We start from the raw sequence: 25641 nt of genomic DNA, 5'->3' as shown, positions 1-25641 counted from the left end.
TTTTTTTTTTTTTTTTTGCACTGTAAATTTTTTTTTTTTTTTAAAAATGGTTGATAAAAATTTTTTTTTTTTTTTTTTGGGAAAACTGCTGCAAACACAGCAAAATAGCAGTTTTCATAAAACGTGTTATTTAGAGGCTAAAAAGAACGTTTTGCACAATTTTGCACTGGTACTGTAATTTTAAATTTTTAAAAATTGGTCATGATAAACGTTTTTGCTGTTTTACCTAGGAAACTGCAGGAAACACTGCAAAATAGCAGTTTTCATAAAACGTGTTAGTTAGAGGCTAAAACGAACGTTTTGCACAATTTTGCACTGGCACTGTAATTTTAACTTTTTTAAAAATTGGTCATGATAAACGTTTTTGCTGTTTTTACTGGAAAACTGCTGCAAACACTGCAAAATAGCAGTTTTCATAAAACGTGTTATTTAGAGGCTAAAACGAACGTTTTGCACAATTTTGCACTGGCACTGTAATTTTAACTTTTTAAAAATTGGTCATGATAAACGTTTTTGCTGTTTTTACTGGAAAACTGCTGCAAACACTGCAAAATAGCAGTTTTCATAAAACGTGTTATTTAGAGGCTAAAACGAACGTTTTGCACAATTTTGCACTGGCACTGTAATTTTAACTTTTTTAAAAATTGGTCATGATAAACGTTTTTGCTGTTTTTACTGGAAAACTGCTGCAAACACTGCAAAATAGCAGTTTTCATAAAACGTGTTATTTAGAGGCTAAAACGAACGTTTTGCACAATTTTGCACTGGCACTGTAATTTTAACTTTTTTAAAAATTGGTCATGATAAACGTTTTTGCTGTTTTTACTGGAAAACTGCTGCAAACACTGCAAAATAGCAGTTTTCATAAAACGTGTTATTTAGAGGCTAAAACGAACGTTTTGCACAATTTTGCACTGGCACTGTAATTTTAACTTTTTTAAAAATTGGTCATGATAAACGTTTTTGCTGTTTTTACTGGAAAACTGCTGCAAACACTGCAAAATAGCAGTTTTCATAAAACGTGTTATTTAGAGGCTAAAACGAACGTTTTGCACAATTTTGCACTGGCACTGTAATTTTAACTTTTTAAAAATTGGTCATGATAAACGTTTTTGCTGTTTTTACTGGAAAACTGCTGCAAACACTGCAAAATAGCAGTTTTCATAAAACGTGTTATTTAGAGGCTAAAACGAACGTTTTGCACAATTTTGCACTGGCACTGTAATTTTAACTTTTTTAAAAATTGGTCATGATAAACGTTTTTGCTGTTTTTACTGGAAAACTGCTGCAAACACTGCAAAATAGCAGTTTTCATAAAACGTGTTATTTAGAGGCTAAAACGAACGTTTTGCACAATTTTGCACTGGCACTGTAATTTTAACTTTTTTAAAAATTGGTCATGATAAACGTTTTTGCTGTTTTTACTGGAAAACTGCTGCAAACACTGCAAAATAGCAGTTTTCATAAAACGTGTTATTTAGAGGCTAAAACGAACGTTTTGCACAATTTTGCACTGGCACTGTAATTTTAACTTTTTAAAAATTGGTCATGATAAACGTTTTTGCTGTTTTTACTGGAAAACTGCTGCAAACACTGCAAAATAGCAGTTTTCATAAAACGTGTTATTTAGAGGCTAAAACGAACGTTTTGCACAATTTTGCACTGGCACTGTAATTTTAACTTTTTTAAAAATTGGTCATGATAAACGTTTTTGCTGTTTTTACTGGAAAACTGCTGCAAACACTGCAAAATAGCAGTTTTCATAAAACGTGTTATTTAGAGGCTAAAACGAACGTTTTGCACAATTTTGCACTGGCACTGTAATTTTAACTTTTTTAAAATTGGTCATGATAAACGTTTTTGCTGTTTTTACTGGAAAACTGCTGCAAACACTGCAAAATAGCAGTTTTCATAAAACGTGTTATTTAGAGGCTAAAACGAACGTTTTGCACAATTTTGCACTGGCACTGTAATTTTAACTTTTTTAAAAATTGGTCATGATAAACGTTTTTGCTGTTTTTACTGGAAAACTGCTGCAAACACTGCAAAATAGCAGTTTTCATAAAACGTGTTATTTAGAGGCTAAAACGAACGTTTTGCACAATTTTGCACTGGCACTGTAATTTTAACTTTTTTAAAAATTGGTCATGATAAACGTTTTTGCTGTTTTTACTGGAAAACTGCTGCAAACACTGCAAAATAGCAGTTTTCATAAAACGTGTTATTTAGAGGCTAAAACGAACGTTTTGCACAATTTTGCACTGGCACTGTAATTTTAACTTTTTTAAAAATTGGTCATGATAAACGTTTTTGCTGTTTTTACTGGAAAACTGCTGCAAACACTGCAAAATAGCAGTTTTCATAAAACGTGTTATTTAGAGGCTAAAACGAACGTTTTGCACAATTTTGCACTGGCACTGTAATTTTAACTTTTTTAAAAATTGGTCATGATAAACGTTTTTGCTGTTTTTACTGGAAAACTGCTGCAAACACTGCAAAATAGCAGTTTTCATAAAACGTGTTATTTAGAGGCTAAAACGAACGTTTTGCACAATTTTGCACTGGCACTGTAATTTTAACTTTTTTAAAAATTGGTCATGATAAACGTTTTTGCTGTTTTTACTGGAAAACTGCTGCAAACACTGCAAAATAGCAGTTTTCATAAAACGTGTTATTTAGAGGCTAAAACGAACGTTTTGCACAATTTTGCACTGGCACTGTAATTTTAACTTTTTTAAAAATTGGTCACTATAAACGTTTTTGCTGTTTTTACTAGAAAACTGCTGCAAACACTGCAAAATAGCAGTTTTCATAAAACGTGTTATTTAGAGGCTAAAACGAACGTTTTGCACAATTTTGCACTGGCACTGTAATTTTAACTTTTTTAAAAATTGGTCATGATAAACGTTTTTGCTGTTTTTACTGGAAAACTGCTGCAAACACTGCAAAATAGCAGTTTTCATAAAACGTGTTATTTAGAGGCTAAAACGAACGTTTTGCACAATTTTGCACTGGCACTGTAATTTTAACTTTTTTAAAAATTGGTCATGATAAACGTTTTTGCTGTTTTTACTGGAAAACTGCTGCAAACACTGCAAAATAGCAGTTTTCATAAAACGTGTTATTTAGAGGCTAAAACGAACGTTTTGCACAATTTTGCACTGGCACTGTAATTTTAACTTTTTTAAAAATTGGTCATGATAAACGTTTTTGCTGTTTTTACTGGAAAACTGCTGCAAACACTGCAAAATAGCAGTTTTCATAAAACGTGTTATTTAGAGGCTAAAACGAACGTTTTGCACAATTTTGCACTGGCACTGTAATTTTAACTTTTTTAAAAATTGGTCATGATAAACGTTTTTGCTGTTTTTACTGGAAAACTGCTGCAAACACTGCAAAATAGCAGTTTTCATAAAACGTGTTATTTAGAGGCTAAAACGAACGTTTTGCACAATTTTGCACTGGCACTGTAATTTTAACTTTTTAAAAATTGGTCATGATAAACGTTTTTGCTGTTTTTACTGGAAAACTGCTGCAAACACTGCAAAATAGCAGTTTTCATAAAACGTGTTATTTAGAGGCTAAAACGAACGTTTTGCACAATTTTGCACTGGCACTGTAATTTTAACTTTTTTAAAAATTGGTCATGATAAACGTTTTTGCTGTTTTTACTGGAAAACTGCTGCAAACACTGCAAAATAGCAGTTTTCATAAAACGTGTTATTTAGAGGCTAAAACGAACGTTTTGCACAATTTTGCACTGGCACTGTAATTTTAACTTTTTTAAAAATTGGTCATGATAAACGTTTTTGCTGTTTTTACTGGAAAACTGCTGCAAACACTGCAAAATAGCAGTTTTCATAAAACGTGTTATTTAGAGGCTAAAACGAACGTTTTGCACAATTTTGCACTGGCACTGTAATTTTAACTTTTTTAAAAATTGGTCATGATAAACGTTTTTGCTGTTTTTACTGGAAAACTGCTGCAAACACTGCAAAATAGCAGTTTTCATAAAACGTGTTATTTAGAGGCTAAAACGAACGTTTTGCACAATTTTGCACTGGCACTGTAATTTTAACTTTTTTAAAAATTGGTCATGATAAACGTTTTTGCTGTTTTTACTGGAAAACTGCTGCAAACACTGCAAAATAGCAGTTTTCATAAAACGTGTTATTTAGAGGCTAAAACGAACGTTTTGCACAATTTTGCACTGGCACTGTAATTTTAACTTTTTTAAAAATTGGTCATGATAAACGTTTTTGCTGTTTTTACTGGAAAACTGCTGCAAACACTGCAAAATAGCAGTTTTCATAAAACGTGTTATTTAGAGGCTAAAACGAACGTTTTGCACAATTTTGCACTGGCACTGTAATTTTAACTTTTTTAAAATTGGTCATGATAAACGTTTTTGCTGTTTTTACTGGAAAACTGCTGCAAACACTGCAAAATAGCAGTTTTCATAAAACGTGTTATTTAGAGGCTAAAACGAACGTTTTGCACAATTTTGCACTGGCACTGTAATTTTAACTTTTTTAAAAATTGGTCATGATAAACGTTTTTGCTGTTTTTACTGGAAAACTGCTGCAAACACTGCAAAATAGCAGTTTTCATAAAACGTGTTATTTAGAGGCTAAAACGAACGTTTTGCACAATTTTGCACTGGCACTGTAATTTTAACTTTTTTAAAAATTGGTCATGATAAACGTTTTTGCTGTTTTTACTGGAAAACTGCTGCAAACACTGCAAAATAGCAGTTTTCATAAAACGTGTTATTTAGAGGCTAAAACGAACGTTTTGCACAATTTTGCACTGGCACTGTAATTTTAACTTTTTTAAAAATTGGTCATGATAAACGTTTTTGCTGTTTTTACTGGAAAACTGCTGCAAACACTGCAAAATAGCAGTTTTCATAAAACGTGTTATTTAGAGGCTAAAACGAACGTTTTGCACAATTTTGCACTGGCACTGTAATTTTAACTTTTTTAAAAATTGGTCATGATAAACGTTTTTGCTGTTTTTACTGGAAAACTGCTGCAAACACTGCAAAATAGCAGTTTTCATAAAACGTGTTATTTAGAGGCTAAAACGAACGTTTTGCACAATTTTGCACTGGCACTGTAATTTTAACTTTTTTAAAAATTGGTCATGATAAACGTTTTTGCTGTTTTTACTGGAAAACTGCTGCAAACACTGCAAAATAGCAGTTTTCATAAAACGTGTTATTTAGAGGCTAAAACGAACGTTTTGCACAATTTTGCACTGGCACTGTAATTTTAACTTTTTTAAAAATTGGTCATGATAAACGTTTTTGCTGTTTTTACTGGAAAACTGCTGCAAACACTGCAAAATAGCAGTTTTCATAAAACGTGTTATTTAGAGGCTAAAACGAACGTTTTGCACAATTTTGCACTGGCACTGTAATTTTAACTTTTTTAAAAATTGGTCATGATAAACGTTTTTGCTGTTTTTACTGGAAAACTGCTGCAAACACTGCAAAATAGCAGTTTTCATAAAACGTGTTATTTAGAGGCTAAAACGAACGTTTTGCACAATTTTGCACTGGCACTGTAATTTTAACTTTTTTAAAAATTGGTCATGATAAACGTTTTTGCTGTTTTTACTGGAAAACTGCTGCAAACACTGCAAAATAGCAGTTTTCATAAAACGTGTTATTTAGAGGCTAAAACGAACGTTTTGCACAATTTTGCACTGGCACTGTAATTTTAACTTTTTTAAAAATTGGTCATGATAAACGTTTTTGCTGTTTTTACTGGAAAACTGCTGCAAACACTGCAAAATAGCAGTTTTCATAAAACGTGTTATTTAGAGGCTAAAACGAACGTTTTGCACAATTTTGCACTGGCACTGTAATTTTAACTTTTTTAAAAATTGGTCATGATAAACGTTTTTGCTGTTTTTACTGGAAAACTGCTGCAAACACTGCAAAATAGCAGTTTTCATAAAACGTGTTATTTAGAGGCTAAAACGAACGTTTTGCACAATTTTGCACTGGCACTGTAATTTTAACTTTTTTAAAAATTGGTCATGATAAACGTTTTTGCTGTTTTTACTGGAAAACTGCTGCAAACACTGCAAAATAGCAGTTTTCATAAAACGTGTTATTTAGAGGCTAAAACGAACGTTTTGCACAATTTTGCACTGGCACTGTAATTTTAACTTTTTTAAAAATTGGTCATGATAAACGTTTTTGCTGTTTTTACTGGAAAACTGCTGCAAACACTGCAAAATAGCAGTTTTCATAAAACGTGTTATTTAGAGGCTAAAACGAACGTTTTGCACAATTTTGCACTGGCACTGTAATTTTAACTTTTTAAAAATTGGTCATGATAAACGTTTTTGCTGTTTTTACTGGAAAACTGCTGCAAACACTGCAAAATAGCAGTTTTCATAAAACGTGTTATTTAGAGGCTAAAACGAACGTTTTGCACAATTTTGCACTGGCACTGTAATTTTAACTTTTTAAAAATTGGTCATGATAAACGTTTTTGCTGTTTTTACTGGAAAACTGCTGCAAACACTGCAAAATAGCAGTTTTCATAAAACGTGTTATTTAGAGGCTAAAACGAACGTTTTGCACAATTTTGCACTGGCACTGTAATTTTAACTTTTTTAAAATTGGTCATGATAAACGTTTTTGCTGTTTTTACTGGAAAACTGCTGCAAACACTGCAAAATAGCAGTTTTCATAAAACGTGTTATTTAGAGGCTAAAACGAACGTTTTGCACAATTTTGCACTGGCACTGTAATTTTAACTTTTTTAAAAATTGGTCATGATAAACGTTTTTGCTGTTTTTACTGGAAAACTGCTGCAAACACTGCAAAATAGCAGTTTTCATAAAACGTGTTATTTAGAGGCTAAAACGAACGTTTTGCACAATTTTGCACTGGCACTGTAATTTTAACTTTTTTAAAAATTGGTCATGATAAACGTTTTTGCTGTTTTTACTGGAAAACTGCTGCAAACACTGCAAAATAGCAGTTTTCATAAAACGTGTTATTTAGAGGCTAAAACGAACGTTTTGCACAATTTTGCACTGGCACTGTAATTTTAACTTTTTTAAAAATTGGTCATGATAAACGTTTTTGCTGTTTTTACTGGAAAACTGCTGCAAACACTGCAAAATAGCAGTTTTCATAAAACGTGTTATTTAGAGGCTAAAACGAACGTTTTGCACAATTTTGCACTGGCACTGTAATTTTAACTTTTTTAAAAATTGGTCATGATAAACGTTTTTGCTGTTTTTACTGGAAAACTGCTGCAAACACTGCAAAATAGCAGTTTTCATAAAACGTGTTATTTAGAGGCTAAAACGAACGTTTTGCACAATTTTGCACTGGCACTGTAATTTTAACTTTTTTAAAAATTGGTCATGATAAACGTTTTTGCTGTTTTTACTGGAAAACTGCTGCAAACACTGCAAAATAGCAGTTTTCATAAAACGTGTTATTTAGAGGCTAAAACGAACGTTTTGCACAATTTTGCACTGGCACTGTAATTTTAACTTTTTTAAAAATTGGTCATGATAAACGTTTTTGCTGTTTTTACTGGAAAACTGCTGCAAACACTGCAAAATAGCAGTTTTCATAAAACGTGTTATTTAGAGGCTAAAACGAACGTTTTGCACAATTTTGCACTGGCACTGTAATTTTAACTTTTTAAAAATTGGTCATGATAAACGTTTTTGCTGTTTTTACTAGAAAACTGCTGCAAACACTGCAAAATAGCAGTTTTCATAAAACGTGTTATTTAGAGGCTAAAACGAACGTTTTGCACAATTTTGCACTGGCACTGTAATTTTAACTTTTTTAAAAATTGGTCATGATAAACGTTTTTGCTGTTTTTACTAGAAAACTGCTGCAAACACTGCAAAATAGCAGTTTTCATAAAACGTGTTATTTAGAGGCTAAAACGAACGTTTTGCACAATTTTGCACTGGCACTGTAATTTTAACTTTTTTAAAAATTGGTCATGATAAACGTTTTTGCTGTTTTTACTGGAAAACTGCTGCAAACACTGCAAAATAGCAGTTTTCATAAAACGTGTTATTTAGAGGCTAAAACGAACGTTTTGCACAATTTTGCACTGGCACTGTAATTTTAACTTTTTTAAAAATTGGTCATGATAAACGTTTTTGCTGTTTTTACTAGAAAACTGCTGCAAACACTGCAAAATAGCAGTTTTCATAAAACGTGTTATTTAGAGGCTAAAACGAACGTTTTGCACAATTTTGCACTGGCACTGTAATTTTAACTTTTTTAAAAATTGGTCACTATAAACGTTTTTGCTGTTTTTACTAGAAAACTGCTGCAAACACTGCAAAATAGCAGTTTTCATAAAACGTGTTATTTAGAGGCTAAAACGAACGTTTTGCACAATTTTGCACTGGCACTGTAATTTTAACTTTTTTAAAAATTGGTCATGATAAACGTTTTTGCTGTTTTTACTGGAAAACTGCTGCAAACACTGCAAAATAGCAGTTTTCATAAAACGTGTTATTTAGAGGCTAAAACGAACGTTTTGCACAATTTTGCACTGGCACTGTAATTTTAACTTTTTTAAAAATTGGTCACTAAACATTTTTGCTGTTTTTACTGGAAAACTGCTGCAAACACTGCAAAATAGCAGTTTTATAAAACGTGTTATTTAGAGGCTAAAACGAACGTTTTGCACAATTTTGCACTGGCACTGTAATTTTAACTTTTTTAAAAATTGGTCATGATAAACGTTTTTGCTGTTTTTACTGGAAAACTGCTGCAAACACTGCAAAATAGCAGTTTTCATAAAACGTGTTATTTAGAGGCTAAAACGAACGTTTTGCACAATTTTGCACTGGCACTGTAATTTTAACTTTTTAAAAAATTGGTCATGATAAACGTTTTTGCTGTTTTTACTAGAAAACTGCTGCAAACACTGCAAAATAGCAGCTTTTTAAAAACGTGTTATTTAGAGGCTAAAACGAACGTTTTGCACAATTTTGCACTGGCACTGTAATTTTAACTTTTTAAAAATTGGTCATGATAAACGTTTTTGCTGTTTTTACTGGAAAACTGCTGCAAACACTGCAAAATAGCAGTTTTCATAAAACGTGTTATTTAGAGGCTAAAACGAACGTTTTGCACAATTTTGCACTGGCACTGTAATTTTAACTTTTTTAAAAATTGGTCATGATAAACGTTTTTGCTGTTTTTACTGGAAAACTGCTGCAAACACTGCAAAATAGCAGTTTTCATAAAACGTGTTATTTAGAGGCTAAAACGAACGTTTTGCACAATTTTGCACTGGCACTGTAATTTTATTTTTTTTAAAAATTGGTCATGATAAACGTTTTTGCTGTTTTTACTGGAAAACTGCTGCAAACACTGCAAAATAGCAGTTTTCATAAAACGTGTTATTTAGAGGCTAAAACGAACGTTTTGCACAATTTTGCACTGGCACTGTAATTTTAACTTTTTTAAAATTTGGTCATGATAAACGTTTTTGCTGTTTTTACTGGAAAACTGCTGCAAACACTGCAAAATAGCAGTTTTCATAAAACGTGTTATTTAGAGGCTAAAACGAACGTTTTGCACAATTTTGCACTGGCACTGTAATTTTAACTTTTTTAAAATTTGGTCATGATAAACGTTTTTGCTGTTTTTACTGGAAAACTGCTGCAAACACTGCAAAATAGCAGTTTTCATAAAACGTGTTTTTTAGAGGCTAAAACGAACGTTTTGCACAATTTTGCACTGGCACTGTAATTTTAATTTTTTAAAAATTGGTCATGATAAACGTTTTTGCTGTTTTTACTGGAAAACTGCTGCAAACACTGCAAAATAGCAGTTTTCATAAAACGTGTTATTTAGAGGCTAAAACGAACGTTTTGCACAATTTTGCACTGGCACTGTAATTTTAACTTTTTTAAAATTTGGTCATGATACACGTTTTTGCTGTTTTTACTGGAAAACTGCTGCAAACACTGCAAAATAAAAGTTTTCATAAAATGTGTTTTTTGGAGGCTAAAACGAACAGTTTGCACAATTTTGCACTGGCACTGTAATTTTAACCCTTTTAAAATTTGGTCATCATAAACGTTTTTGCTGTTTTTACTGGAAAACTGCAGCAAACACCGCAAAATAAAAGTCTTCATAAAACGTGTTTTTTACAGGCTAAAACGAACGTTTTGCACAATTTTGCACTGGCACTGTATTTTAACTTTTTTAAAAATTGGTCATGATAAACGTTTTTGTTGTTTTTACTGGAAAACTGCTGCAAACACTGCAAAATAGCAGTTTTTATAAAACGTGTTATTTAGAGGCTAAAACGAACGTTTTGCACAATTTTGCACTGGCACTGTAATTTTAACTTTTTTAAAAATTGGTCATGATAAACGTTTTTGCTGTTTTTACTAGAAAACTGCTGCAAACACTGCAAAATAGCAGTTTTAGTAGTACTACGGGGGAATACGAGCCACTTTTGAATGGAGCGTTCTGATTGGTCGAGACGAAATTTTAATGAGATGCATCGTGTTCTGATTGGTGGAAATCTTAGGGTCCTCCATTATCACGTGCACACGTGAACAGGATTGGTTGAGACGGTGGGGTCAAAGTCCATTTGACGTCATAACTGGGGGAGTCAAATAGAAAGTATGTTTGGAATGTAGACCAAGATCCGGGGGGAACATGAAGGAGACTAGAGTGGTTTAGTTTCTCGAATCATAACGGTTTAATCAAACAATAACTTAGGTACAAGCGGGAACGTGTGAGGAGACCTGGTGTCGACTCGTCCCTTAAGCAAATAGGTCCGCTAAAATTTGAGCGAGATCCAGATCCTCGTCAGTGAACCGTTCGTAACCGTAAGGGTAGGTCTGGGCCGTGGTGGGATCCAGGACCCGTTTGGAGTAGACGAGCCGGTAATCTTTGTGAGAAGGTTGGGTTTCTAAGGTGTAGGTCTTGGCATTTCTTTGGATGGTGTGAGATTGCGTGACACGAGTGGTACGCGGTCGGTCTAGAGGACGATGCAATTCATCCAGAGTGTTTTGACGCAAGACATCGTAATTCAATTGAGTCATCCCTTCGACGTTGAGGGAGAAACCGCGGACCTTGCATACCACGTGTCCGTTCTTGGTCTTGTAACCGTAGTTCTTAGGACCGCCCGAGCAGAATTCTACAATGTGATCGCCCGCGTCCAATTCATCTTTGAAGTCGCCAAGGTAGGCGCCTCGTGGAGGATCCAAGGGTGGGTCGCCAGGACGATGGAGATAGACGACCGAGTCGGTGTCGAAGTAGAGGACGCGTTCACCGAGATGATCGAGGGCTCGATAGAGACGGAGTCGGGCATGACAGGTGGTGAAGGCGGCTATGAAGATGTTGAGATTGGGTGAAGGCAAGACATCGTGCGTTTGGAGTTTGTAATGGACTTCGACCCGGTCTTCGGTGAGGGAACTGACGTAACGGACATCGTGTTGATCGCTATCGAGGAACTCGATGAACGGTTGAGGTTCGGTGAATTCTCGGACCTGAGTCTTGTTGATCCGTTGCCCGAACTTGCCCCACATGGAGTTGAGCATCATCTTAGCCAGGGCTCGGAGTCCAGGGTTCTTTTCGATTTTGGTGGGATCGAGACGAATGCCTTCCCGAGCATAGTACGCATCGATGCGGGCTTGTTTCTGAGCAGGCGTGGTGCAGCCTTCGGGCCAACCGCTGGCTTCTTCTTTGATTTGGAGCCACGTGTCCACGTAGGATCGGAAGAGTCCCGTGCGTTGCTGATCGAAATGCCATACTTCGTGGACGTGTTGAATGACGTAACCTTTTTCGACAGCCATGGCGAGTTCGGGGGTGCACCAGGTACCGACGAGAACACGTTCTTCGTCCGTGTGATGACAGGCATGCGTTTTTTCCAAAAGGGGTTTGGAAATGTTCTCTTCGACGCAAGTACGACATAAGGGAAACGTGAGTTTGTCGTGACTACGGTAAGGCAACACGGGATGGTAGAGACGTTGGGGTGGAAGGACGGTACATTTGGCCAACCCAAAATAAGGCGAGAGATCGGTGGTGTCGGGTTCATACAGGAAGGTGGGATGACCGAGTGGATAGGTGCCGTACTTGTTGACCCAAGGATACAAGGACGTGTAATCGTCGTATCGGATTTCTTCCTCTTTCTCCTCGTCGACGTGAGCGTAGAGACGTACGGCATTGGTCCGACCCCCGTAAAAAGCATCGCGTGGTTCAAGGGGGGCTTGGAGGTGTTGACGGGCTAGAAAGTCTTTGATGTCCTGGTTGGTTTGTTTGAGGGTGTTCCAGGTACATTCCCACATGGTCACGACTTGGTACCCATGGTTGATGAGGAATGTGCGTTTCTTGTCGACGAGAGCACGGACCTCGTCCATGGTGCGGTCGAGCAGCGTCGGGTGCACGTCGGTGCGTTGGGGATGGCAAGTCCGACATCCGTGCCAGAAGCACCCGTAGAATTCGTAGATGGTCTTGGTATCGGCATCGTATCCGTCGACCGTGTATCGGGTACCAGGAAGGCGGTACTCGCCCTCGTTTCGAGCATGTTGGATACGTTGGCGGTGCAAGGGATGATGAGGATCGTAGTGGCCGTAGGCACGAGCTAGGGCTTCGTGGTCCTCGTGTTCTTCCGGCGAGAGGGCCAGGTAGGCTCGTTGTCGTAGATGGTGTTCGCACCACGTCAGCCATTCCATAGAGGTCTGGGAATGATTGACACGGCCTCGCCATCCTAGGAGAGGTTCGGAAGCGATAGAGTCTTCTTCCATACAGTGCATGCGCAAGTAGCGATTACAGGCAGAGGCGACCGTCATTTGTTCAAAGGGATTGAATTCAGCGCGTCCTTGAAAATCCCGCATGAAAGTGAGACATCCTTGTTTCAAGAGTTTCACGTCCGATTCGCAGTAGGCTAAGAGTTCGGCTTGGAAATCAAAGACGACCTCTCGTGCCGCTTGGTCGTCGTACCAAGTATCAAAGTCGCGACGTTTCTTGACGGACATGCCGTCGGGCATGTAGAAGGCTTTGTCGGGAAGTCGGCCTACATACGTTTGATGTTCGGGGGTATTGAACAAATGTGGAAAGTATCCTTTCTTGAGTTCGGTGAGCCCGAACGTCTTGGGGAAATCGCTCAGCGGCATCTGGAAGAAGGAGAGCGAATCGATGAATCGTATGGTGGTGTGTTCGTGAGGGTAGGTGAGTTGGAGGACTTTCCCACCGTTTCGGATTTGTTCGAGTTCTCTCTTTTGCCGATGGAGTTCGTCGATGATGGGATAACTGTCATACCCTTTGAAATTATGAGCGATGACTGTTAGGGGTCGCATTCCGTTTTCGGTTAATGTTTCTAACCATTCCAGAAAGTGAAAGAGACAGTCATCTCCTTGGAACGAGACGGGAGGATCGTCGTCGTCTTCTGTTTCGGCCACCACCAGATTGGGCACGTGACGCCCCTCGACTTGCATACTCTCAATGTCAAAGAAAACGTGCAAGGGCGGTTCCTCATCGTCCTCCTCTTCGTCGTCGTCCTCGTTATCGCCCGCCAGGAAAGCGTGCAAGCCAGCGGCCTCGAATTCTAAGAGAGGCGCCAGTCCCTGATTCAGGATCCTTTGGAAAGAGAGTCGCTGCCGTGTCAAGCGTCGTTCTTCGGCGGGAGTCTTTTCGACTTGTAAGAAACATCGATGGGAATGAACGTCGACGTCGTTCTTGCAGCACAAACATTTCCGATACCCGCACCGATGAGTTCGGATCTCTTTGAGACCACGTAACGTGTGATGACATTCTTTACACTGCCGACGGGTGGCACAGACGGAAGGATGTTGAGGATCCGCGGGTTGACCGGTGTGGGTCTTGGACCGATGGGTTTGGAGACACGTGTCTCCGTAGAAAGAACGTCCACAGAGAATACAGGGGGTCTGAGCCGAGCGGTACTGTCGGTAGGCCTCGGTATGATCAGGACATCCGTTTTGCAGGCAGGCTCCGCAATGATGGGTTCGATTGTTACGGCAGGCGTGCTGACCTAGATGCTTGTAGGCTTGGAAACACTGGCTGCAAAAATAATCTTGACCGAAGAACCCGGGTAAGGAAGACAAGGCATCGTAATGACCGTCTTCGTGTAAGAGTCCTAACAACGTGTCCCCACGACCGTAAGCGAAACAAGCATAAGCGCGGTTGGCATCTACGACCACGAGGGTGTAGTCTTCAAGACTGGGAGCGGTGACGAGTTGTTGAAGTTGTTCAGGACCACAGGGTTGAGGAGGAAGATCGACTTCGTCTAGAAGTGTTTGAGCCGCTCGTGTGATGCGACGATGGTTACCGCGACAGCGAGTCCATTGTCGACGGCGTGGGGGATCGTCTCGATGTTGATGGACCCCTCGAGCCAGAGCGATGGCGCGTGGACAGCATAGATTTTGATCATCCTGTGGAACGCGTAAGACACAGCGCTTGAATTCTCTGAGACGCGTCGACGCTTGATGCCCTGGTAAATGTTTTCTTTTGTAACCGGAACCGGTGGGAGCCCCGCGTACGTGAACGAAGGAGAGGGTGAAGGAATCGTCCATTTCAAATTGTTCGTTCGAGTTGAGCATGTGGGAAAGATTCCCAAGTAAGGCATCCACGCGTGGACCTTGAGCGCGCCATTCTCCAGCCCGCAGTCCCCAACCGTTGTAAGCATTGGCGATACGATTGGAGGCTAGAGCGATGTAAATGCGGTCGCCATCGGGAATGTCTTGATCGTTGATTAAGTCATCTAGAGCGCTACGAAGACCTTGCACGAGGGCATCGGTGAGACGTTGTCGGGGGATGAACGCTCCGATCTGTCGAGGACGAAGTTGAAAGACGCGTTCACGAACGCCGAGACGGACACTACGTCGTTCGACCACAGGGAGTCTTTCAAAGACGAAACGTCCTGGAGCAGCACCTCCAATTTGTTCAAACTCGTCGAGTGTTTCAACCAAGTCACTGTCACTATCACTTTCCATGATGAGATGTTTTGTTTGAAAAAAGACGGTGTGTCTTTTATAGAGAAAGAGTCACCTTGAAAGACCTTGACGTGTACCCTAGATGGACCAATCCGGAGCGAGATAGGTCTCCTGGGGGGATGGGGGGGTATCCCCCCAGAGAGTCATGTGACCCCTTAGGAGCACGGGGATTGGTGGAACGATTCCTGTTAAGTAGTTCGATCGAGTGAGGAGCCTCAGAAAAAGTCATGGCATCCGAACCCAAGAGACGTGTGCTGGAGATGGCAGTCGCCAGACGTACTATGGAGGTGGAGCAAGACCCAGAGTATGAGGAAGAGGTGTGGGTCAAGCAAGAGAATGGACGTTGGCGAAAAGAAGGCCAGATTACCAAGAAGACCCCGGCGACCCGAGACGAGGCTTCGTATTGGGATGTGTTACCTCCCGAAGTACGTCAGCATGTATTGAAGGTGCGAGATCGAGAGGAGGAGAAGGAACGAGAGAAGGACCGGAGGGAACGTTGGAACCCCATTCACGAAGAGTTACTCCGTCTACCACGTTGTGCTCAACATGGCACGGTACGTACCGGTTATTTGTATTGGGTGGAAATCGAAGCGGATCTGATAGATTCGTTTATTTTATTTGATGTCTTTTAGATGACGGCGACGTACGTAGGAGAATCGACTATCGTCTTTGAGTGTGGACCGTGCCGACGGTTTCCCCCTGGGGGTAATCCTGCGGGAAGCCGACTCATGAAATGTCGGTATTGTCTTTTGGGCGTGATGGGTTGTCCGGAGTATCGTTATTGTACGGGCAGGTTTCGGTCTCGTCGTCCAGAAGGGATGGTCGTGTGTCGTTGGTGTCGATGGCCCGTCTACCGGAGAGGTCTTTTGTGTATGCCGTTTCGATCTCCTCATTGTCGGTGTTTTGTTGTAGGTCATGGTGGTCGTTAGATCGGAAGCGGATAATCACCTGGTCGAATGGGAATGCCGTTGCAGTTACGTGGAACTGACGTGTAGACAATGGGATTGTTGTTGTGCGGTTTCATACCATTCGTACCGTCGTCCGGGATGTTTGATTTGCACCTGTGACGTAGGTTATGGGTTTCCACCGTGTCGTCATGATTTGGGGGACTGGTGTTATTTGTGTCAGGGGTATAGTTGGACCCAGTCTTTTGCTTTATTGTAGGTGATTTGTCAATTGGAACAAACATTAGATGAGAGGATTTCGAGATGGGTATGGAGAGAGGATCGTTGGGTGTGGCGACGGAGACGACCCCTGAGAACGGAGGAGCAGCGTCGATGGAGGCGGTGTTATTTGACTGAGATTCTAAGATAGGTCGTTTTTTCTTTCGTAGGTGATTTGTCAATTAGAGGATACGTTCGGGGATGAAAGTCTATCGAAATGGGTATGGAGGAATGGTTGTTGGATGTGGCGACGGGCACGTCCTCCGAGAACGATGAAGCAGCTTCGATGGAGGCGACGTTATTTGGTCGAGATTCTAAGATAGGTTCTTTTTGTTAATAGATGGTGGTGGAGGAACATAGAACCAGAGGTTATCCACTGAATGGTTATCCACGGAGGGCGACTTGGACTTGGATCAAGTGGGTGTGTCCTCAACGTTGTACGGAGACTGCCGCTACGTGCATTCACTGTTTGAAACGACTGGACCTCAACCATTTTGGTTGCCTGTGTTACGGGTGTCTCATTCGTTGTCGATGTGACGGGTCGGAGACCTCCTACGGACGTCGTCGTTGCTATTCGGGGGGTCGCCGATCTACTTATCTTGAGTTTGAACCTTATTACGGCTACAGTAACCGTGACCGTTGATTCTTTTTTAATTGATAGTGGTCTTGGTTCCCGTCCGTCTTTCCAGACTTTGTTCCACCCGGACGTTGTACCTCTTATGGATACGGATCGTGTACTTCTTATTGCTTTCGTCTTAGGGGCACGGGTCTCTTTTGGGACGGGATACTGATTCAAACGTTTCGTTCTCTTTATTATCGTTAGATGTGGTGTCGTCTGAATCAGTTTACTCGTTATTCGTACCAACGGGGTTGGACGAAAAAAGAGATGGACATTACGGCGGAGTTGTGGAAGAGGATTGATGTGGATTTTTGGGATCCGTCTTTTGGACTCGTTACGATATACAAACGTCGATAACCTATGTTTTTACTTTCATTAGACTTGGTGTATCTATTTGAGACGACGTTTTTCATCCCGGAGGGATTGGACGGAAAAAGAAGTAGACATTGTAGCGGAGTTATGGAGGGCGGTCGGTACTCATGGTCGTATTCGTCGTCGCCGTCGTCGCCGATAGTCGATTCTCCTATTAACGTGGATGTCGTTTTTTCTGTTTAGACCTGGTGCAGTCTGCCTACTTTTGGTTCGTACAGTGGACCTCGTACCTCCAAACAAGAGCTTGTTTATTTCCGAGTCTGGACAGATATCAAAAACGAAATCAATCGACAACAAATTAATGATGCCGTTATTGTTTTTTAGTTCATGACGGTGTTCGCCAATGGGGAAGGGTTCACGTTTTGGGATTCACCTTGTTGTTCGTATGGACCCATTACATGCATGTATTGTCTTGACCGGCTCAATGACCAACGAACGAACATAGCACCGCAGGAGCATGCACGACATTGTCAGGGGACCTACAAACGTCGTAGGGAAAAATCCTCTGCGGTCGAGAGATCCTATAGCCTCGTGTGGAATGATCGTTATCAGATGCGTGTCTTATGGGAACTAACACCTCGATGTACTGTGGATTCTTCGTAGATTATGGTCCGTGCCGACCGATGTTTTTGTACGTGGAGTGGTCGCTTTCATGTGCACGAGAGACGTCCCTATACGCCCGAGGTTCGATTCATGTTACTGGAGGAACGTTTGACAGGCGTGTCTTTGTTTATGTTTTAGTTGCTGAGCGTTCCAAAACCAAGACCAGGACCAAGACAAGATTTTATTTGTGGGGTCTGTGAGTTTGGCGAATATACGATGGTGGAACGTTTGCAGCGTATCGACAAGTATATTGAGGCTTATGGATTGTACAACAGGGACGTCATGCCATGTATCTCGTGGGCTACCTTTGGTCTCGACGAATACGACGACGACGAGTACGAGTACCAGATTCGATATGATTATTACGTGGATCCGCCGTATTGGCGTCGTCGAAGGATGGCGCGAGGGGATGATGGTGCATTTCGATTTCAATATGTGGAAGGATATGTGATTTTGCGGAGACGTTGGCCTCTATTGCTTATCTAGACACGTTTATCATTTCGTTGCAGATCCAATTGTCCCCTGCACGACGTCACCTGAGAGCGGTCATGTTGTTTGGACAGTTGTATTGTTGTGCAACAGCGCATGCCCTTCGTGAAGCCTGGCGTTATCGGAGACAACCCCTATGGCACCCGGAAAAACAAATCAAGAAGAACCAGAAGACGGGACATTTTTATTTTGTACCTTTTATTGACATTTACGGTCCTTACCTTCGTCGGACAAGAATATTCAATCGTAAATTTCGTTGAAAAAATGTTCAAAATTAAAGTTTGAGTTTACGTTTCATTTGCATGATTTTCTTGACCACTTTCTCCGTCTTCTTCTTTTTGCCTGGGAGGTTACTGATAGCCCGAATCATCTTGTCGTCGGCTTTCCACTTGTCCTGTAAGTTTCTGGCTTTGGCATAATCCATGTCGTGGGTCTTGGCAATCTTGTCCAAACGATTGATGCCAGGATCCCCTCGTTTGAGTCGTTTGGCCAGTTTGGTGCCAGGACCCATGTACTGATAGCCAGGCCAATGAAACTCGATCCCTGTCTTGGCTAAAGCCTTCTGCACGTCAAACTTGCCACCTCGCTGACGTCGTCGTCGTCGTCGTGGGCGTCTCTTAGTAGTCCTCGCCATCCAAGCGTCGTTTGAGTTTCTTATCGAAATCCAACCAACCGGGTGGGCGTTGCAATTTATCTGTTTCGGTAGGACGTCGGCGACCTGTCTTCTTACGAATCTTTTTTTTGACCGATTGAGCGGTCGTCTCTGCATAGTCGGCCATACTGTTTCCCATCATCCTGGGATCTCCTTGAAACGGAAGCTGTCCCCAATCGACGGAGGGAACCGGTGTCTTGGGGGGCGACTTTTTCTTCTTCGACTTCTTTTTGGGCGGAGCTGCTTTGGGTTGAGTCATGAATCGAAGTCGTTTTTTAGCTTTAGGGGGTACCGAGGGTGTGGTCTCGGGCGTGTCCTTCTTTTTCTTTTTCTTGACTAATTGCGTCAACATGGAGTGTAAGGGTCCTTGCGCATAGGCATCGGCTTCGGCATCGCGTTCGTCGTCGGCATCCGGTCCGAACCCGAGAGGTTGTCGAACGGCTTTGGTCCACCGTTTCTTTTCGTCGGCCAGAGAGGTGGCCAAGGTATTCTTGATACCTGGAGGAATCTGATCCGACATGAGAACGGCTTCTTGTTTGGCAGCGATACGAGCGGCTTTGGCCAAAGGAAGGTTTTCGGTCAGACGTTCCTTGTACACGTCTTCGAGTTGACGTAATCGTTGAGGATCGATCAAGACTTTGTTTTCAAATCCTGGAATGGTCTCCGCCTCGCTCATCGTGAGGTACTAAGATCGTCGCGTCTCTCTCTGGTTTTATAGTAGAGGTTCTGTTTCTCGTAGCGTTCGCGTTCCAGATGTCGATTCAATTCGCAGACTTGTTCTTGCAAGACTCCCATCTTTTGTTCGGCAAGCTCCAAACTCTGATTGCGTTCTTGTAATTGATCGGTCAATTGACGAACAATGTCGCATTGTTCGCGGACTCGATGCCGAAGCCCGCGTATCTGATCCTGTAGGGCGCAAAACGAACGAGGCCCTTGCGTCCACGTATTGTCACACCAACCATCGTCCATGTTGTAGATGCTCCTTGACACAATGATGATACGCCGTATGCAATCCGTGCCAGAATCGAATGGAATGGAAATGTCGACGCATCATCCTTCGTCGGGCTTTTATGCTATGGGTGGAACGACTGATGGCCCGTAACACTCTTCGATCTCGTGGGGTCTCGGTAATCTTGAGTAGGGTGTACTTGGACAAAGGGAGACGTCCCTTGACAATCTCTCGAGCCAATTGACTGATGGCCTCAATCATCTGATCCACGGCATAGTAGAGTTTTCGTAAACGGTCCTCTCCCGACAATCGGGTCAGATCTCGTAGAAACCAACCCAGATAGGGTATTTGGGCACGAACGCATCCTGGAATCCGATGACGACACGCTTTCATCGTTTTTTGGGTCTTAGGATGTCACAAGCCGTGTTTAGTCTGTGTCCTTTGCTTCGTCGTATCACGTCACAAGCGGCGTTCAGACCATCCCAAAGAGCTCCTCCTGTCTGATTCATCATCAATTGACGTCTCCTTTTAATAGAATGTTTTCGACGAGACATGTCCCCCAAGACCTTTTCGTAAGGTCGAAGCCGTCCCACTATCTTGGACGAGATGGGAACATTCCCTCGGATCGTGTTCATGACCAATTCACTCACGGCATTGATTTGATCGGCATTGGCAGCCTGAAGACGTGCCCGACGGGTTTGATGATCGGCTTCTTTCAAGACGCTCCGTAGAAACGGCCATTGTCGTTGTATCCTCCACGACATGATGGTGTGTTCCGGGCTATCGATCCGGGGGCGTTTCTTTTTATACACGGAGCACTCCTGGACGTCTTCGTCGTCGTCGACGGCGTCCTTTTCGCAGAGGTTTAGGAACAGCCGTTGGGAACATGATCAGGTTGCCGCCCCGTTGGACCCATATGGGTAAACCACGACCGCGTTGACGTCTCCCGTTCAACCAAATACCACTACCACGTTGACGTGCCATTGTTACCATGGAATCGATTGGACTGTCCTTTTATAGTCATCGTCGACCTCTGAGTTTACGTTTGAGTTTCTCGAGGAAGATGAGACCTTTATAACGAGGCGGTTTATAGGCAGGAATGTGCGTGTACACGATGGCCGAATCGTCTCCACGACGAGCGTCTTCGGCTCGTGTTCGAGCCACCATGTCATCGTACCGTTTACGGGAACGTGCTCGGGTCCGAGCATTCTTACGCGCCAGGGCAGCCACGCCTCCGAGGGCAGCACTTGCCCCTGCCACGATCAAAGGAAGCACCCCGCCACGCTGACGTCGTCGTCGGACGGGGGGTTTTCTCCTTCTTCTTTGTTTCATAGTCCCCTCAAAGGATGCGGATCCCCACGCATCATTCGATCCATCACCATTTTTCGTGCCCAAGGTTTTCGTTTGAGAACCCGTTTCATCATACCGTAATTATACTCGGGTGCTTCATAGTGGCCGGTGACTCCTTTAGCACCCATCCTTTTATACCTCTTGTCTTTTCCTAACGTGTACCCAGCAGCCACGGCTTTGCCTAGGATCGACAAGAGGCCGCGTCCACGTTGTGGGGTTTGTCGTCGTCGTCGTCGTCGTCTGGGTTTGGGCATGATTGATGGTACGAGTTGATGCATGTCCTTTTATCGGTTACTGAGTCGGGAGGAGGTGCGTCGGACGGTGGGTGTACCGCCATCTTCGTAGACTGTGGTCACGGTGTTGGTATGGGTAATGTTCCGAATACGACGTCCATCCGTTCGTTGACGGGCGTCTTGAGATAACAAATCCATTTGACGTCGAAGTCCATCCTGGTTCAAACGTCGTCGACCTCCACGGCGACTGCCCCCTCCGGGAGAACCTCCAGGAGAACCTCTGCCACCAGGAGAACCTCCTCCACCGCCACCGCCACCGCCACCGCCTCCGCCACCACCGCCACCACCGCCACCACCGCCACTGCCACCGCCTCCGCCACCGCCACCGCTACCTCGACGACGGGAACCTGCAGGAGAACCTGCTGGGAGAGGACGTCGACGCGGGCGTTTGCCTCCGGTGGTGGGACGAGGACGTTTGCCTCCAGTGGTAGGACGATTGGAAGGACCGCTGGCGGCAAAATCTTGTAAATCTTGGTCGGAGATCAGGTAATCTCTTTGGATCTGTGTTCTCTGAGCAACGGGGATACTCCCGTCCAAGAGAGAACGCATCATGAGTTGTCGTTGGGCTAAAAGCCCATCGGACTCTAATCCTCCCGACTCAAGTCCCAGCTCGGTCAACAAGGCATTGGGTTCGGGCGTCGGCACACGACCTTGATCCAACGTTTCCAAAAACTCTTGAATCGTACTGTTGGGGGTTCGTGTTCCAACTCCGGCTGGACTGTTTCTGGGAGTCATGTTGGGAATGGTGTTCCCCACACCGGCCGGGGACGTACGCGGTGTCCTGCTCCCTACACCTGCTGGGGCAGACGTCATCCTGGGTTCAGAAAACGATCGGGTTCCTAGAGGAATGTGTTGGGCAGTCTCGAGTCGTTCACTCAAAGCCAAAGCACGTCCTCCTTGTCTTCGACGTCGACGAGCCGCTCGTTCTTTGGCTCTCCGTCGTTGTTGCTGTTGACGGTACGTTTGCAATTCCCTTTGATACTCGGAGGGATTGCGTTCAAATTGAAACTGGTCAAACGGCGATCCGGGACTGGAAGGTGTGGAAGGAGTTTGTCGTCGTCGGTACTCTGCCAAGGCACGTCGATAGTCAGAGGGATCCCAATGGGCAAACGGGGATCCTGGACTACTCATTCACGTTTCCACACTTGGGTCGGACCATCCGATTGTGTCACACAACTGAACAGTCGGTACCGATCGTCTGAAGCGGGATGAAGGTCCATCATTATATACCCGTACGGGCGTTGCGTGCACTTTTCGAAGAGACGAAGAACGTCACGCCATCGATCGGGAAAGGCTTGTAATGTCAAGGCCCGAAATCCCGATTGATCTCTAGGATTCTTGAACACAAAGAGATAATGGGCATTCCTAGAGATGGTCTTGGCATACTTGCCGGGTGGAAATAAGTCTTGACACAAATACAACACCGTGATGTTCCGATGATGCGATTCTCGAGTGAATAGGTCCAACACGCGTTTGTCGTTCCCACCTTCGTCCATGAGATCGTCCAAGACCAGGATCCCACCTTGACTTTTTCCAAACCATTGTCGAAGATCCGAAATGTCGGGGATCCCTTCGTGAAATCGGATCCCACGACCTTTCATCCGTTCGAAACGCGGTTGCCACACAGCATAACAGTAATGACACGGTTTGGTCCGACCTCCTTCAATGACATTACCTTCCGTCAAGAGCGCTTCGGTCAATTGCGTTTTGCCACTCCCCGATGGACCGACGATCATCGTGCTACTGGGTTGTCGTATCATCCTTCATCGACGGTAGAGTGTGATCCGCCCCTTTTTTATAGTAACCCAAGACAAAGACACGACATGTGATGAAAGTCATTTTTTAATGTAAAAGAATCGGTTCATGCGGTGTACAACCTTGAAGGCAGGGTAATGCATTGACCTCTTGGACTATTTGACGACGTACTTGTCGACCCACAGCTCGGTCGTTGGCTACAAAATCGTGAGGAGAAAAGGTTTGCACAAACTCGTGCATGGTACGTCCACGAACCCTATCTTTCAAAAACATCAAAGCATAATGACCGCAAGCGGTGCTGTTCAAAGCTTGGAGGGTCCGGTCGTTCCATTGCACCGCATCCCATTCGTCTTCGAGCCATCTCTCCAGGTCGGGTGCGTGGTAGGTCGTCATCGGGAGTCCGTAACTGTCCATGACTTCGCACTGATTCTGTTCCGTCCAAAGGCCCAACCAATGTTGACCCGGTTCCCCTCGTGGATCCGTATTCACAATGTAGGCGGCCCGTGTCGTACGGGGCGGTCGTGACGGAAGCCCGTCGGAGGGATGGACGCCGTGAAAGACGCGTTTCAGGATCGGATCGTCCAAGGCCAAGGCGCGTAAGGTCACGTCACTCAAGGGCACAAATTCCATCTTCACTCGTACTTTTGATACAGGATGTTTCCGTTGGTACCGGCTTGAAAGCTGTCTTCGAATTCGCCAAACACCAAAATGGTGATGTTCTTGTTGGGAGCGGTATTAAATCGGATTTCCAGACGCAGCTTGCCTTTTTGTTTGGGATTTCGATGATACGGTGAATCGGCATTACCGCTAGGTACATTGTTAAACGCGAACAAGGTACAATTCTTGCCATAGCCCCAATCTCCTGGCTGGATCATGTGAGGACGATGATTCGCTAGGGAACCACTGGCTTCCAAGAGTCGTTGATAGCCCAACCAGTCTTTCCGTGTATTGGTACCATTCAGTTCCAACGTCGGATAGGGATATTCTTCCCCACCCACTAGTTGACGGATACTCTTCACTCCAAAATCTTGGAAGGCATACGGGTAATACTCCAAATCCCCATTGAATGCTTTGCTATCCAGCAGCCCGACGACCAAACGGTCGGGAAGACGGCCTGTAAATATTTGGTCTTCGGTCCACAACGTGGTCTTGCCATCGAACGAGAAGGTTCGGATTTGACTTTTGACCATGGGATAATTCGCCATTTGACCTTTCACATCGATCTTGGCCATCAGTTCGTTGCCCACACTGACATTCAGATTGACGCGACACAAATGAAAGGTGACTTTGAGATCCCCTGCACCCAAGGTGACGTATTTTTTGACCCCTGTACCACTGGTCTTGGTCCCAAACAGGAAAAAATCTGGTGTGTTGCAAAACAGTTCCATCACCATTTCTACGCGAGGGACCAACAAACGTCCCGTTCGCATGGCGGCCAGATGAGGATACATGATCATGGTGGCTTTGTTGTTGCTGTAAAACAGTTTGGTGGCCGTCTTCAAGGCATTCGTATCATTGTGCGCCCATCCTGCGGTGGTGGAAATGTCATCATTGGCTCCCGTGGCCCCCAGCTGTTCCTCCACGTTCAGGTAATTCACCCAACCTTGAGGGGCCAACAACGTATCGCCTTCGTCTCGACTATAATTCAAGAGGGTCTCGATGAAGGACTTGTACATGTACGTATCCGTCTGTTCACTCATCAAGACACCACCCAGTCGTAGATTGATCTGTTTGAAGAGACCGTGGGCCAGATTGTTGGTGATGTACACAAACTTGGTGTCGGTGGCATCCGAAGCCGCATTGGTATCGGCCACGATACCGTTGGTCGACGCCGAATTCAATTTCAGTTCGATTTCGAAAAAACTGCGTCCCAAATCGATAAATTCGTCCAAACCGGGAACGGTAAAGGTGACGGGTACGATGCCCGTCATGGCGGCACTGTACGGGATCATCCGGTACGAATCGACCGTGATGTCCGTCGACGGCATGGTAAACAGTTCCACACTCATCTTCTTCGTCTTCTGCTACGTCGTCGTCGTCGTGGTGCTCTCGGTAGGTGCGGGATCAACCAACCACCGTACTGAACGGGGTTCCTGCCTTTTATAGTAGTAGGGGCAGACTGACGTCGACGGTAGGCGCGTTGTCGACGCAATCGCGAATGGACGACCATCGGTCGGCGATTCATCGTCTAAAGATGGACGCCACACTTCGTTTGGCTTTTTTATAGGCATGTCGTCCACCGGCTTTGAGACCGGCTTTCACCAAAGCGCCCGCTTTTCGTTTCAAACCGCGTTTCAGCGAGTGTCCCACCACACCTCCGACGTCGCTGAACGAACGACCACTAGCCGCGGCTTGAAGTCCCGTTTGCATGGCATTCATCAAGACGGGCGAGGCGATCTTGATCAACTCTTCGG

At 43.3% G+C, this 25641-nt stretch overlaps 3 protein-coding genes across 3 annotated transcripts; all 3 read right to left on the bottom strand.

The window, feature by feature from the left end:
• Window positions 1–10791: 10791 nt before the first annotated feature.
• Window positions 10792–14982, bottom strand: LOC137987458 (uncharacterized). The gene has a single exon (XM_068833713.1). The coding sequence runs from the start codon at window positions 14980–14982 to the stop codon at window positions 10792–10794; it is 4191 nt and encodes a 1396-aa protein (XP_068689814.1).
• Window positions 14983–22599: 7617 nt separating this feature from the next.
• On the bottom strand, window positions 22600–23232 carry LOC137987457 (uncharacterized). The gene has a single exon (XM_068833712.1). It carries the CDS (start codon window positions 23230–23232, stop codon window positions 22600–22602), a length of 633 nt encoding a protein of 210 aa, XP_068689813.1.
• Window positions 23233–23859: 627 nt separating this feature from the next.
• LOC137987456 (uncharacterized protein F54H12.2-like) lies at window positions 23860–25215 on the bottom strand. The gene has a single exon (XM_068833711.1). It carries the CDS (start codon window positions 25213–25215, stop codon window positions 23860–23862), a length of 1356 nt encoding a protein of 451 aa, XP_068689812.1.
• Window positions 25216–25641: the final 426 nt, after the last annotated feature.

The sequence above is a fragment of the Montipora foliosa genome, unplaced genomic scaffold (assembly GCF_036669935.1).
Source record: "Montipora foliosa isolate CH-2021 unplaced genomic scaffold, ASM3666993v2 scaffold_349, whole genome shotgun sequence".
Lineage (NCBI taxonomy): Eukaryota > Metazoa > Cnidaria > Anthozoa > Scleractinia > Acroporidae > Montipora > Montipora foliosa.
Note: the sequence above shows the minus strand (reverse complement) of the source record. Positions and strands in the feature narration are given on the sequence as shown.